General features: G+C 37.9%; 1 protein-coding gene across 1 annotated transcript in view; it reads right to left on the bottom strand.

Moving 5' to 3' along the window:
* LOC121413124 (midasin-like) overlaps positions 1-13,984 on the bottom strand; it is a 65,307-nt gene that overhangs the window by 23,886 nt on the left and 27,437 nt on the right. Inside the window, exons 32-48 of the mRNA XM_041605887.1 lie at positions 13,460-13,564; positions 12,558-12,701; positions 11,926-12,054; positions 11,161-11,320; positions 10,724-10,837; positions 9,878-10,031; positions 9,030-9,146; positions 7,663-7,747; positions 6,679-6,951; positions 6,145-6,464; positions 5,488-5,714; positions 4,866-5,025; positions 4,042-4,169; positions 3,473-3,603; positions 2,322-2,482; positions 1,303-1,649; positions 456-690 (exon numbers count right to left, since the gene is read on the bottom strand). Of these exons, the coding sequence (XP_041461821.1) occupies positions 456-690; positions 1,303-1,649; positions 2,322-2,482; positions 3,473-3,603; positions 4,042-4,169; positions 4,866-5,025; positions 5,488-5,714; positions 6,145-6,464; positions 6,679-6,951; positions 7,663-7,747; positions 9,030-9,146; positions 9,878-10,031; positions 10,724-10,837; positions 11,161-11,320; positions 11,926-12,054; positions 12,558-12,701; positions 13,460-13,564 (2,990 nt within the window). The remainder of the gene's footprint in view (positions 1-455; positions 691-1,302; positions 1,650-2,321; positions 2,483-3,472; positions 3,604-4,041; positions 4,170-4,865; positions 5,026-5,487; positions 5,715-6,144; positions 6,465-6,678; positions 6,952-7,662; positions 7,748-9,029; positions 9,147-9,877; positions 10,032-10,723; positions 10,838-11,160; positions 11,321-11,925; positions 12,055-12,557; positions 12,702-13,459; positions 13,565-13,984) is intronic.

The raw sequence follows: 13,984 nt of genomic DNA, 5'->3' as shown, positions 1-13,984 counted from the left end.
AAACATCATGCTTCATAATGAACTATGTGCGACTTAGCTTTGGCACCAATGCTTACATGATATTTCTGTACGAACAACATCATGACGTCGCTTTATACAGTAATGCCAATAAACATTGTTATAATAAGGCATCCATAATATTCCTTGTCCTCCCACCTTCAAAATTTCACTAAAAATTTTGGCTATTCAAACAAGCTTTTAAGTAAATATAATTCTTCCCATTCTTTAATAGGTTTCCATTTATTTTATTTTCTTAACTGTGCCATGAGCATCTTTTTATGATGGATACCGGCGAATTGAATGTCCATATTATCATTATTTATTAGGCCAATTTATCTAGTTGCCTATTCAAAGGCACACTATATATTACCTGAAGAAGCTGAAACCCTGTCATACAATATCATCCTCACTACATCATCCTCGCTTTGGTGTTTCACTTCATTCACGATACTTACCCCACCTGCTTGAAGCTTTCAGACATCAACTCGGCAACCACCCGCTGAGAAGTGGTAATGGCCAAGTGCTCCTTCATGGGCCATAACCAAACAGTCATCTCATGAGCATCTTGGACTATACCATTTCTCTCATCGGGGGTGAAATCATGGTCCTCGGGATAGAGGGTGGGATTGGGGGGAAGGAGGCCCTCCCGGATCAGGTTGTACTCAATGGGGCCAACTGCTTCAGCTGCGACTGTACAACAAAGTGGAGGTAAAAAATATTAAAAGTGAGAATTCCTGTCCAGGTTTTGCTCTACTTTGCAATAAAAATTACCAACATGAAGACAGCTTGTCAGTAAGTTGCTAAAACAAGTATGGAAGACTGTACTGATCCCTGCAGGCAATGGACAAAGAGCAACTGGACCAATTAAGGCTAATGAAGGACTTATGAAATCAACAAAAATCAAACCACTCCAAAAATATCAGACTAAAGGGCATATGTATAGTAGGATATAATTCGCACCTCCTAGGATTCCATAAATCTGTTCACCTTAATCATAAAAATTTAAATAAAATGTAAAAAACAGTTTTTATATATTCTTGTTTGAAAAAAGGCTAAGACTTAGCTAATCACTTGACTTAAAGCTCTAACACAGTCACCCTGATCAAGGGATTCCTTCCAACCGGGTACTAATTTACTACACCTGGGTGGAGAGTGGCAAATATAGATTAACATCTTGCCAAAGGATGCACTTTCTGCATAGGGATTTTAACCCAGGACCTTGTGGTAAAAAGTCCCAAGACTTGTCCACTGAGCCACAACACCCCATTTCTCTATCATTTAGTTAGGTTGAAAATGACTTACATTCAGACTGGTCCTGTAGAACGAGAACCTTCATGAGGCTGTCTTCGAGCAATCTACACGTGAACGGTCCACGACTGCTCGACATGAAGGCGATGCAACGATCAGCATCCCGCTGCCTCCCGATCACCTTCCCTCTGACCTGCCTGATTACGTTCAACGACTGGCAGAGCCTGGAGACGCGTTGGCTGGTCTCTGCGACGTGGGCCGTCCGGAAGGGGAGTGGCTGGCCGAGGAGTCTGCATAGCTCCTCCCACTGGCCGAGGTCGAGGGTCATGGTGGAGGTAGCGTCAGTTTGGGTCAGCGAGGCATGCAGGCATTTCATGATGGTGTGAAGTGCAGCTGGTAAGCTAATCAGAGGGGGAAAATCAAGGTAGGACACGTATGAGTGCTAGAGAAAGAAGCATATTTCGAGTGAATTATCATATAAATTATTACTAGCTTGCATCCAGTAATTCAAGATAATATGCTTGGTCCCATTAGATTATCACTGACTATAAAATTGTGGTTTCTGTGTCATTATAGCAACTAATGGGTAACTGGCATTTGATTTGACTCCTTCTCCCTCTTACCATCGCATTGCTGTAATAGCAAGGTATTATATAATAGTACTTATGCAGTGGGACCTTGGATCAGCAATTGAAAATTAGCAAGAACAATAAAAGCTGTAAAGACCATTTAAACATGACAGTATTCAACTTCTTTATGATAACCCCAATATCATCACAAAATCACCCACAAAAGAATGAGATTTATGCCCAGCAGAAATTATGTAATGCCATTGGAAATGCCTTATGGTAAATAAAATATCATTTTCTTTCCCTAGCATAACATTTATACAAGGTTATAAAAGCAAGCTTGGCTGAAGAATTTCTGGCTGGTAAAATGAGTTTGTTTTATGTATATTACACGTGTTCCCAATGCTTTTCACAAGGTTTGGGGTCTACAAATAGCAATTCATCCCAGCAGAAGCCGATACCCGTACGACTTCGCACAAACATACAAGAAAAAATTATATTCACCTTGAGGAGTCATATAGAGTTGACTTGACTACTTGGACAGTTTCTTTCAAGAACCAGTCCCAGTGGAGTGCTAGCTGACCAAAAGAGAATCTATCGCCAACTGTGATTGGTTGAGTACATAGCTGCCATAACCTATCCCTCCAACCACAGGCCACAAGAATCTAAGGTGGGGGTGAAAGAAAATGATTTCATTGTATAATTTAATTATACAAAAAAGTTTCACATTTGTACATCTCATACTAATTTAATCAGCCTTTATGACATTTCTAGCGACTGATTGGGGGAAAATGATAAATAGAACATTAAAATTAGTGAAGAAATTTGTCTGACTTACATTATAGAAAGAAAATACATTCTTTTTATCCTAATCGTAGAAAAATTGATCTTCTTTGGCAAGTTTTAACTGGCATGCCTTCATCATACATTGTCTAGCTGCGGATGTGAAATATACAGTGTTGAAAGAGAAAGATGTATATTACTTTCTTCATCTAGGCAGGGGTATTTTGGGACATCTTATGGCCTGGGGGGAACCTGCAAGCTCCCCTCCCCTCCTCTCCTGAGATCGACAGAGTAATAGGACATTGCCAATGTACAATTTTATTCCTTTAAGATCAAATAGCAACTATGCCAATTAAGGTGAAGGTCTGATGAAGGTTGCTGTATCACAGGTGAAAACTTACAAAAATATTCAGGTTTGTGTTTTCAAAAAAAAAATTCTAATGCCTGGCAAGTGGAATTCAAATGGAGTTCATTTGGGTAGGTGGTTTTTCTGAGAGCTTTAGAGAGTACCAAAGTCTGACGTCAGTTGACATGGTGTCAAGGCCGGCTGGTTCTAAACAGAGCCGCAGAGTACACATTTGTACGTCTTTAGCTTGTCTATAAAATAGATAGCCATTTTCTCCTATGAGAAACACACGCTTTCATTCAGCGGGTTCATTTGTTTAGAACCAGGCCACCATGAAAACCATGGCAAATGACATCATCGCTTTGGTACTGTATTCTCGAAAGACCTCTCCTAAGCAGGAGGAGATGCGCCCAGAGACTAATCATGTGTGGTTTGTTGACCTTCAAGGAAATCTGTCCTGTTCAGCTCGTAACTGTTGTTTTAGAAGGGCAGAGGATAACTTGAGTTCATGAAAACTTCAGATTACCTGAAAGGCCTGGTCCTCTGCCAGAGGTCCATCAAATGCGAGCCTCTCTGAGAAGAACTGGTCCCAGGACTGGAAGAATGGACCAACATGAGCCACAGACTGATGAGGTAACGCTTCACTACTAAGACGACCTGTATGAATCAAAAATTTAAAAAATCACTCACACTTTCAATCCCTTTTATTCCAAGTCGCACTTGAAGTTCCGGGCTCACTCAAGCATGAGATGTTTATACATGTAGTTTACATTGCAAAGAAATTGGTGAACACGTCCCACTGGGAACAGAAGACCAGCACAGGATGAGTCCAGAAAAAATAAAGGTGTCAAGGAAATTCTTGTATCTTGTCCTTAATTTAACGTTAAAATTCAAACTGTGACAGTATGAAGGAAAAGTATCAGATAACCTGATTTCCTGATCTTTCCCTTTTTGAAGACAAAATTACTAATATGGCTATTGACAGAAACCTTCCCTAACAACTTATCGATAGTTTGGTGGTATGAGTCACAATTAGGATAATTGTTAGACAGTCTCTTGTACTTGTAAGAAGCAAAAATATTGGTAATAGAGTACCTTTTTCAAACGCCTGAGAGAGTTGAAGGACTGTTGATGGCTTCCTCTTCTTCTTGCTCTTTGGCTCTTGGGTGGTTTGATGGGAAAGGCAAGATTCGGACAATGCTCTTCTCAGGAACACAAATAATCTGAACATAAATGCATAAGAGTTGAAATCAGATACAAATTTGCATCCCTGTACCTAAAAGGAAGAGAGAGTTGACCAACACTGTAATGTGGTCACTCATTGACTTTGTGCTATCGCTATTCTTAATATATAGGTTTTGAGAAAAATATTAATACAGAGAATAAACAAACCTATAATCCTATTTGCAAAGAGAAACAAATGTTTTGAAATGGAAAGTACTACTTGGTAACATAATCACTGCAGTATGAAAGAAAGACTAGTGAAGTGTTATATTGCATAGTATAAAACACTGTAATCAAGGTTCATGTACAACTTTTTATCTCTTTCTGTTGAAGTAGCTCCCTAGGAACTTGAAAGAGCAGCTTTCTGCTACATTAACAGCAAAATGGTACAAACAATAGCTAAAACAATTCATACTTAAGTTAATTAGTCATAAGGGCTGGCCTTACTGATGACAGAAAATACTCTTGGGCATATTTTGTGGAGGAAAAGGCCAAGCGGGGATCCACACTCACAATCTTACCATCATGAGTCCAATGCACTAACCACGAGACCACAAAACCCAACCGAATGTGCCATAGAGTGTCCAATTCATGCGAAAGTGCATTGCATAAGGGCATTTCTGCACCGATGCACTGTGTGAAAAAGTTTTGCGAAGGGCATTCTTGCCCCAACATGAGAAATCTCATTAACAAACCTTCTAGCTAGGGATTGGATTCTTTCCATCGGATTCGGCCCGTCATCTTCCATGCTCTCTTCTTGAGCTGATACTGCCCTCTGGAGGTGAACATTAAACAGTCTGTGTAACTGCTCGTTCCAGAGAATATCAAGGGGAGAGTTGATCAAGAATTCCTTCACTGAAAAACAAAGACAGAAAAAAATGTTAGTTTTATTTTCTCTTACATATACAATGAGAAGATGTAGAGGTCTACTTTCAAATCAGAGCATCCTACGATAGGAGACCTATGGCCCAGTTCACAAAACTTGTTTGCAATAACAGTTTAAAGCTACTGAAATCATTCAGTTTAGCTGGCTGATATTGAACTTGATGTAGAAATTGAGAATTTTTCACTGTCACAAGTTTTCATGAATGAGGAACCAGGATTAGTGATTATTTTTCTAACATTGATTGCTTGATTTCTGGAAATTATCTGGACCTATTGCAGGCTTACTGTATCAATGTTCATACTCTGTTTATGAAACAAAACATAGGATTCCAGGAAATGCTGCTAAATTTCAGGAAATTAGGGGTTCACTTTCGGAAAATATTTCTTGAGCTGTAGAAACCCTGCATGTGACAGTCATCACTTTTAACTTACTCTGGTGACCAGAACACAGCTCCTTCATCTCCTTCTCAATCTGCTCCATGATTGGATGATTCATCAAGCTGTGAAGGACACCTTCAGCCAATGATCCAATGTCTAGCACCTTTCCTGGGCATGCAAGAGACTTCAACCAATCACAGCGCAGCTTACAGTCCCCAAGGCTGGCTTTCTCCAGGACAATAAGGAGAGCAGCTTTCAAGAGCATTTCTGTTGATGTGGCTCTGCAATGTGAATACAAAGGAATTAAATATAATCTTAGAGTACTTTAATATACCCAGATCAATATACACAGATCTAGAAAGAGATACTGAATTATCCAGTGTTATTGAAAAACTGCAACAGTCATATTTCATCTGTAGACCTAATAATCACAATATTCATGAACTTGTATATGAACAATATTTGTTACACAACATACACAAGAAGCACAGAAAACATATATCCTAAGATTTGTGTTACTACATGTATAATGCTCATTCCTCATTACATATTCTTTATGTTTCCAAGATTTGACAAATCTTTACCTTATTCATGTTTGAACAGATGAAGAACTACAGAAAGTATAATTGATATCAAATATAAACCGTTTAATATCATACCACACTGGGAATTTGGTACATATAAATTATTTTTAGTGCTTGGACTAAAAACCTGTCTGAGCTTTGTAGTTCTGTAAGGAGATGATGCAACACAGCTCCCTGTCGCTGGATGGTCACCAGCATCGGGTTGGTGCTTAGGTTCTTTGCATCGGTTAGAGGGTAGGCCTTGATGACATGATCCTCCACATCATCATCATCGTCGTCGTCATCACCATCATCCTTGTAATCCTTGTCTTCTAATCCTTCACTATTGGCAAGGTGGGAATTGGTAAGAGAGTGCTCCTCAATCTCCATTGGAGAGTCTTGGTCTGCATCGTCGGCTGTGCTACCAGATTGTCCTTGCAGACATCGCTCAAGTACCTCTCTTGCTCTCTGTTCAAATTCAGAATATTTTGCATTTTGAAGTATCTCTCATAAAATGTTAAAAGAGAATAATAAACCATATTGATAGGTCAAAAAGGAACTATAATTTTACAGGTTGTTTTCAACACGTGGCAAAGACTTACCCCATTGAATACAAAATTCCCTTACTCCCCTAGTCTTGTACTGGAACCAAACAATATAGGTGATATAATAGAAAACTCACCTGTTTATTAGCGATGAGGAGCTGCCCATTGACATATACCTCCATGCATGCCTCCCATAGCGCCCTCGTCATCCCCGATCCATTCCTCGAGAGCTGCATCACCATGGATGCTGCCAGGAGGAGGCTTGGTAACCGGGCGGAGTCGGTGCCCTGGAGATGGGATCGCATCTCTTGGTGGATGTTGATGAGGCTGGTGATAGTGCCTTCGGAAGTCAGGCCCAGGGAGTGTAGGAGGGTCCTTGTGTCTTGATCGCTGTATGCCCCACCCTCATTCTGTATACCACAGAGTTGAAAAAAATAATTATAGTTGTAATAAACAGGTGAGAGAGTGTGAGTGAACAATGCAATGCACTCAAATGTATAAGTAATGATGCCATAAGGACTGGGCAGGTAAATTGCCAATTTGTCCACTGAATTAAGTAATCAATCAAATCTCCATTTTTGGAAATGGGGAGAGAAAGTTTTTTTTTCTTAGCAAGGTAATATTCTCAGTTCATGTTACATTTTAACAAAGCCTTGAAACCATCCACACTCAAGGGTTTATTTCCAAATTTCCAGACATATATGTAACATTTTAACAGGAGAAATATATAAGTTAAAAGCTCATAACGTAGTATACCAAACATTTTCTGAAATATGGAAGGTGCAATTTTGCTGTTATCTTTTTTAATAATATAAGAAATGATTTCACCATAACTTTGTAAACAGCTGGTTTATATGTGCTGCCAATAACCTCTGGAAATTCAAACCTGTGCATTATTTGTTTTATGAAATATCAATACAGTTGACATGTTTGGTTACAAAAACACTGTCCTGGAACCAATCAGAGTTGTTCTTTCATATTTGAAATTCACTACAACTAGAATGCTCTGGTTGCACATACATGTAATCAAGAATTAGACTATGAGGGATGAGATGAATCAGAAAATAGATATAGCAGGTGAAAACCAACCGCCAATTTGAAATCAATGTGTATATACTCACCTCTCCTAACATGTATATCTCCACTCCTCTGTTTCTCATTGCTCTTGAGATCTCGCCATGGCGTGGATCCATAGACAGGAACAATCTGGATGAAATGTATAAAAAACAAATACTTCAGCATTTCTGATATTCCCCCAAAGAATTTTAACAATAAAATAATCATGACATCACCAAAAGTGCAGCCAGAAGTCCAACTTGCACCTCCAATAACATCAGATCCATATAGTCCATGCCTAAAGCTAGTGCCTTCAAGTTTAAAACTTGCCAAATGGAGTTAATAAGTTAACCCTAAAAAGACTGGGGGGCTGATTCAGCCCCCCCCCCTCGACATTTTTCGCGATAAATCCGCTGCGCAAAATTTTTTGACCGCGTCGCTCGCTGACTTTTTACTTTCAAGTTTTGCACAACTTTTGAGACCAAAATTGTGACCCCCGGGTACGCGGTTCCAAAATTACGCAAAATTTTGTAAGTGCATGCAGACCCAAAATTACTCAAAAACGTGAATTTGTGTACAAATCCAATGCAAATAGTGTTCTTAGCCAAAATTCATAAATGTATCATTATTTTTCCTTTTACTGCTCAAAATCAATTAATTTTATCTTGTTTATGGTCAAAATAAAGTCCCCGACAATTTCCATTGAAAAAACAATAAAAAACAAAAAGTCGAAAAACAAAGAAATACATAAGAAATTTAGAAAACAATAGAATACATAAGAAAATATATTTGATTTTGAAATTTTTTAAAAATCAATTTGATCAGATGCCTATCTAGAGTATGTGAAACAAAAATAAACATTTCAGGGGCAGTATTTTATTAATTAGAGCAAACTTATGATTTTACGCATAAATTAGCATAATTAATGAGACATGAGTTTTTTGCCAAATTTGATGTTATAGTTTTGTAGATAATGCCATGGGTTACGCGTGTGCCAATTTTCGTCGCGATCGTGCGATCAACAGCCGAGATCATAAGGGGGGGCTGCCGAGATCATAAGGGGGGCTGAATCAGCCCCCCCCCAGTCTTTTTAGGCGTCGAAATAGCCCAGTCTATTTAGGGTTAAGCCCCCCCCCCATGTCAGGAAGTAGAAATCATCTTCAAGATTAGAAAGGGAAACTCCCCATATACTGACTGTCATAAGTCTGGTATTCAATATAAATTTCTTTTATATCCATATTTTAATGTAATACACTGAAGATATTTAAAAAAACATACAAAGTAAATTGAATTTCAATCTAGCAAATGTATTGCTTGCTAAAAATTTACCATATCAAAAGTTAACCCCCCCCCCCCGACCAACGTGGGGCAGGACGTAGCAACCTACATTTATGTAAAGGGAAAGTCCCAGAATGAGTGATTTTTCACAAACCTGAATTGTGGATGAGGTGCGATGGCGGGGATCTGGCCGTCTATGACCCCTCTCTCGTTTATTGTCAGGACACCGCCAGGCTCAAGCAAAGCATTCAGACGATCCAACACAGAGGGACTGAGGAGTTTCAAATTAGATGATAAATGATTTATCAGCATCTTCAGTCAACTTAACAATTAAAAATATACAGTGTTAACAAAGGTATATGAAATATAAATTTTAAGTAATACTATTTCAACACTGATTTTAAATGATAGTCTTATAGTTCTCTAAATTTATAAAGTATCTGAAAAAAAATATTTTGAAAAGCTTTGACACTGTAACAACAGTCAAAGTTGCATTTGCATCTTTCAGCGGATCTCCAACTCCACGTCTTTGCCAGTATTTTTTTTAAAGAACAAAACAATTTGCAATGCCTTGATAATTGTCTCAAATAATTTTTTCAATCTTTCATGATGACCACCATACAAATATTTTCACTCAGTATCTCATGTTTAGATATAATTTGAGGAATCCCTTACATTTACATGTAGCATCTACTTATGGAGAATTGCAAAAGCTCATGTTTGATTCCAAATTAATATGAAAGGGGGGTGTTGCAAGAAAATTGAGGTGAAATTGAATGTAAGTCAACTACAAATTTGAGTTTAATCAAAGAACTTGCACTTGATGTAGGGACTTATTTGGAACCTAATATAAGTTTCTTACAACAACCCATTAATGTTATTCTCTCAATTAGGATTGCTGTTGTTACATCTGTTCAATAATGGTTTGCTGAAACTTATCGTTATCTGTGCTTTATCCTTTCTTCATCTCAGAAAACTGAATACAAGAGTTCCCACACTAACCTACAGAAGTTGACATTATCGATGAGGAGCCAGTCTCCATTCTTGAGGGAGTGGACCAAGAGTCCATCTACCCACTCAAACTTGCCTCCCCCACCAGGAATGGAAGGGTCCTCTAATTTGCATTTGCTCTTCAAAGCATCAGCAGCTTCGACCACTGTGAAACACAAGAAAAGGGAGGATCAATTAATGTCACTTTTCATTGTGTAATATCAAAATGGTCAGAAAGCTTACTATTGCTGATATTAAAGTTACACACAACTTCACAAATGACTGGCATATGATAAGATAAAGAATTCTCTCAATTATTTGGCATCTGTGGTAATGTCCAGACTTCAATTATTATCTAACTTTGTAACAAGCATTGTTAGATCATAATTAATTGTTTACAACAACTGAATAGCAGTGTTAGCATGTTCATATATTTTATATTCCTGAAGCTCCAACTTTTCTTCCCCAAGCTTTAGCGCATATGTCCATAAATTACAAGATCAAAAGGACATGTACTTTATCAAAATATTTCGGCAATCAATAGCAAAGCCACAAATAACTGACGAACAGTTCGGTTGAACACCCTTGTATCACTTTTATGACTGAATAACTTTGTAAGAAATCAATGCAATTATTATAACAAATGAAATTTTCCCCCGAGAGTTCTGAGCATGTTTATATTTGATCATTACTTGCAATTCCCCAAATTATTTGGAATAATCATTCTCTGATCGAAAAGAAAATACACAGCCTAGCGAATGAATCTAATACAATTCTAAATTATACATTTTCCATTTATTTTCTTATAACTTGTACATGTATTTCAATAAAGGAAATTCTGATTCACTCTGTACTTACCTATTGCAAGCTCTGGACCACCTTGCATAGTTTCTGAACAAGTCTGTAACTGTGCCAAGAGTTGGTCAAGCAAGTTGAGTTTCTGCTGAGTAGGAAAGAGGCTATCTTGTTCCCCTGAAAAAGATGGTACCAATAATAATAAATAATAACAATGCTGCTACTAATATTGCTAATACTACTACTACTAGTACTACTACTACATGTACTACTACTCTACTACTACTACTACTACTACTACTAAACTACTACCACTACCATTTCTTCTACCGATACTACTATCACTGTTACTGCTGCCGCTGCTACTGTTGCCGCCAACGCTACTACAGCTACTGCTGCATAAATTAAGCAGGATCTGAATTAATACGGAAAAGAAGCATTTTGATTATAGAAAAATCATAATAAATTTGAAAACTATGTGAATATACAACTGAACTTACTTCCTTCATCGGGCAATTTCAGAGTACTCAAGATTCCCATGATTCTCTTTGCTTTCAATCTGATTCCGGATGCATCACTGGTTAGCAGACTTCTGATGGTTGCCATAGCAACATCATTTATCATACCCAACAAACTCTCCCAATGCCGGTTCAGATCGGCCTAGAAAGACGGAAAGAAATACGGAAATGTAAAGTGAATGTCATCTGTGTGTTTCAAGGTACCAAACTGTTTGCTAGCATTTAAAGCAGATCCAGGATGCTTGTACTGAAACATCAGATCAAGTATAAAACATACTGATACTCTGATCTAAAGTTTAAACTTAATGTCCTGCATTTCTGAGCTCTGGTTTAGATTGAACTTTAGTCTAAAGTTGTGGTTTAAGTATACATGTAGATAGCCAATTGTGAAACAAATCTCTATCTGCACTGTTTAAATTCATCAATTTGTCTGTCACTCAGGTCATTCATAACTGTCTGGGAACAAGAACTGGAATAGTTTTCCTCACCATTATACCATGACAAAAGAAAAGAGTAAACATGAGAAATTTACAATGCTCAAAAAATTACATGACATTTCCAGCTCTCCATACTTTTAGTAGTGTTAGCCCATGGTTTAACTTAACCCAACTTCAGAATACGGGCCATTGTACATGTAGTTAGGTCCCTAGATATACTTTTATCTTAATTGTGAAAAAGAGGTACATATTCTTATGAAATCACTAAAAAATTAAATCTTATTCTTTAAGAGTCAAGACTCTTTCTTACCTGTTCAAATCCACCCAGTAGTTCTGTAGTATCCATAGCACTGTTCATGGCCAGGACCTGGAGCCGATGACCTGTCAGAGAAGCTAGGAGATGGACTAGGGAGGTCTTCCCACTTGAGCTTGGACCAACCTGGATCATAACAAATGATTACAAGTAAAACTTGGTGTAAAAAAAATATTTTGAATAGTTCAGGCAGTATGCATGTACATATATATTTGAATTTGTTCAACAAAGTCTGTTTAAAAAAACATCTTCATGAGCGCTTATTGTTCTAGCTGGAGCATGTTCCACAAAGAGATGTGTCTGAACATAACTCAAAAAAGGTCAAGCACAAATGCAAAATACATGCATCTGATTGGAGGAAAATCAAATTGTATTTGAATTTTGGAGTTGTATTTGATTGCAATTCATTCTGCAACAGGCCCCTGGGCTGTTTTGAGAATGCATGTGAATGTTAATTGATGTGAAATTCACGTTCGTAATCAGCAAATCAGCACATACAGTACATCACCCACAGTATACATGTAATCTACAAAATTTCAGAATACAAGGAAAAAATTCCATGATTTAAGGATACAGGTCACAATCATGTCAAATTATTGAATAAAGAAATACAGACTGCTTAATCTTACCAGAATGGACATCCAGTTCATCTCGACGCATTTCATGATAGATTCCAGTGTGTCCAAGTCATGGTGAAGCAGCTGAAGGGGTGACCTGGAGAGGGCGCTGTTCACATCACAGGCGGGATCACGGGCCAGGAAAGAATACCCAACCTAACAAGGACGAAAAGACACCAGGACCCAGTAACATGAAGCTTAGCGATTGATTGTGGAGCTGAATTGCATGATTTATCAAACGCAATCGATCGTGGAAATCGGTCCTACGATCAATCGCTAAGCTTTCTGTTACAGGGTCTGGAAATATATGACACCTTAACAAAGGTAATCATGTCTTTCAGCAGGAATCCTGCATATTTTCTTTGCTTTTCCCCATTTCTATTCATGAACAATGGCAAAAGCCTCTGCATGTAATGGCCCAATTTACAGGACTTTAAAAAAAATTGTCAGCTGTTCATCGCTTACAAGGCAACGTTGTACATTTGTAAATATCCATGCCCCTGAAAGAACTTCATGCATCGATTATAACGAAATAGAGAGCACCTATCAACTGTTTTTTAACAAAGCAATTCTTTTTCATGGAAAACGTCTTTAGATATCATCGATACCACCATTACAACCTCATAAGATACAGGTATAGTTGATGCTTTTTGTCCATTTCTTTTTTTTTCAAAGAATAGCATGCATTATTTCAAATATTTGGGGTTTTTTTATACAGTGTGTTACATTTACTACTGTACTTTTTAAAATCATGGTGTGCAAACTCAGAATGCAAAAATGTCAAGTAAAGTGTATGAAATCCTAACAATGTTTAGTGTGGTAAATGTTTTAATTTATACACTCTATAATCAGACTTTACAAAATAATTATTCAATGGAATACAACTGAAAATGAATTGACTGGTGGTTACTTACCTGGACATGTGAATGAGTGATATGGAATCGTCTGCTACTCCTATAGGCCTCTGATGGTAACTCTTCTCCCTTGGTTCTGAAGACTACATGATACAGCTTGTAAATCTGCAAGTCAAACATTTCAACTTGTATATGGAATAAAAATGGTGGATGCAAGCTTCCTGAGGCAGCCTAGAAACAGCACTGCTTGGTGGTAATGTGCGTTTGGAATCACTACAATCATCCAAATCATCCCTGTTACCACCACCAATACGTGTACCATGTCATCACTACCATACCACAAACACCACATTTTCAATCACCACAATCACGGCCATTATCACCATTACCACCACCACCAACACCAATACAGCATCACCACCATACCACCAACACCACAACATCATCTGCATGCCATAATCATTACCACCAAAATGTGCAGTCCATCGCAACCACTACCATACTTTACTTTATTTTACTCCAAAAATGTTCTCGGACTAAGCCTGTTTGATGATTTAAGTAGAGATGTCCATTGCTGCTTTCCTT

Source organism: Lytechinus variegatus, chromosome 4 (assembly GCF_018143015.1).
Source record: "Lytechinus variegatus isolate NC3 chromosome 4, Lvar_3.0, whole genome shotgun sequence".
NCBI classification, from domain to species: Eukaryota; Metazoa; Echinodermata; class Echinoidea; order Temnopleuroida; family Toxopneustidae; genus Lytechinus; species Lytechinus variegatus.
Note: the sequence above shows the minus strand (reverse complement) of the source record. Positions and strands in the feature narration are given on the sequence as shown.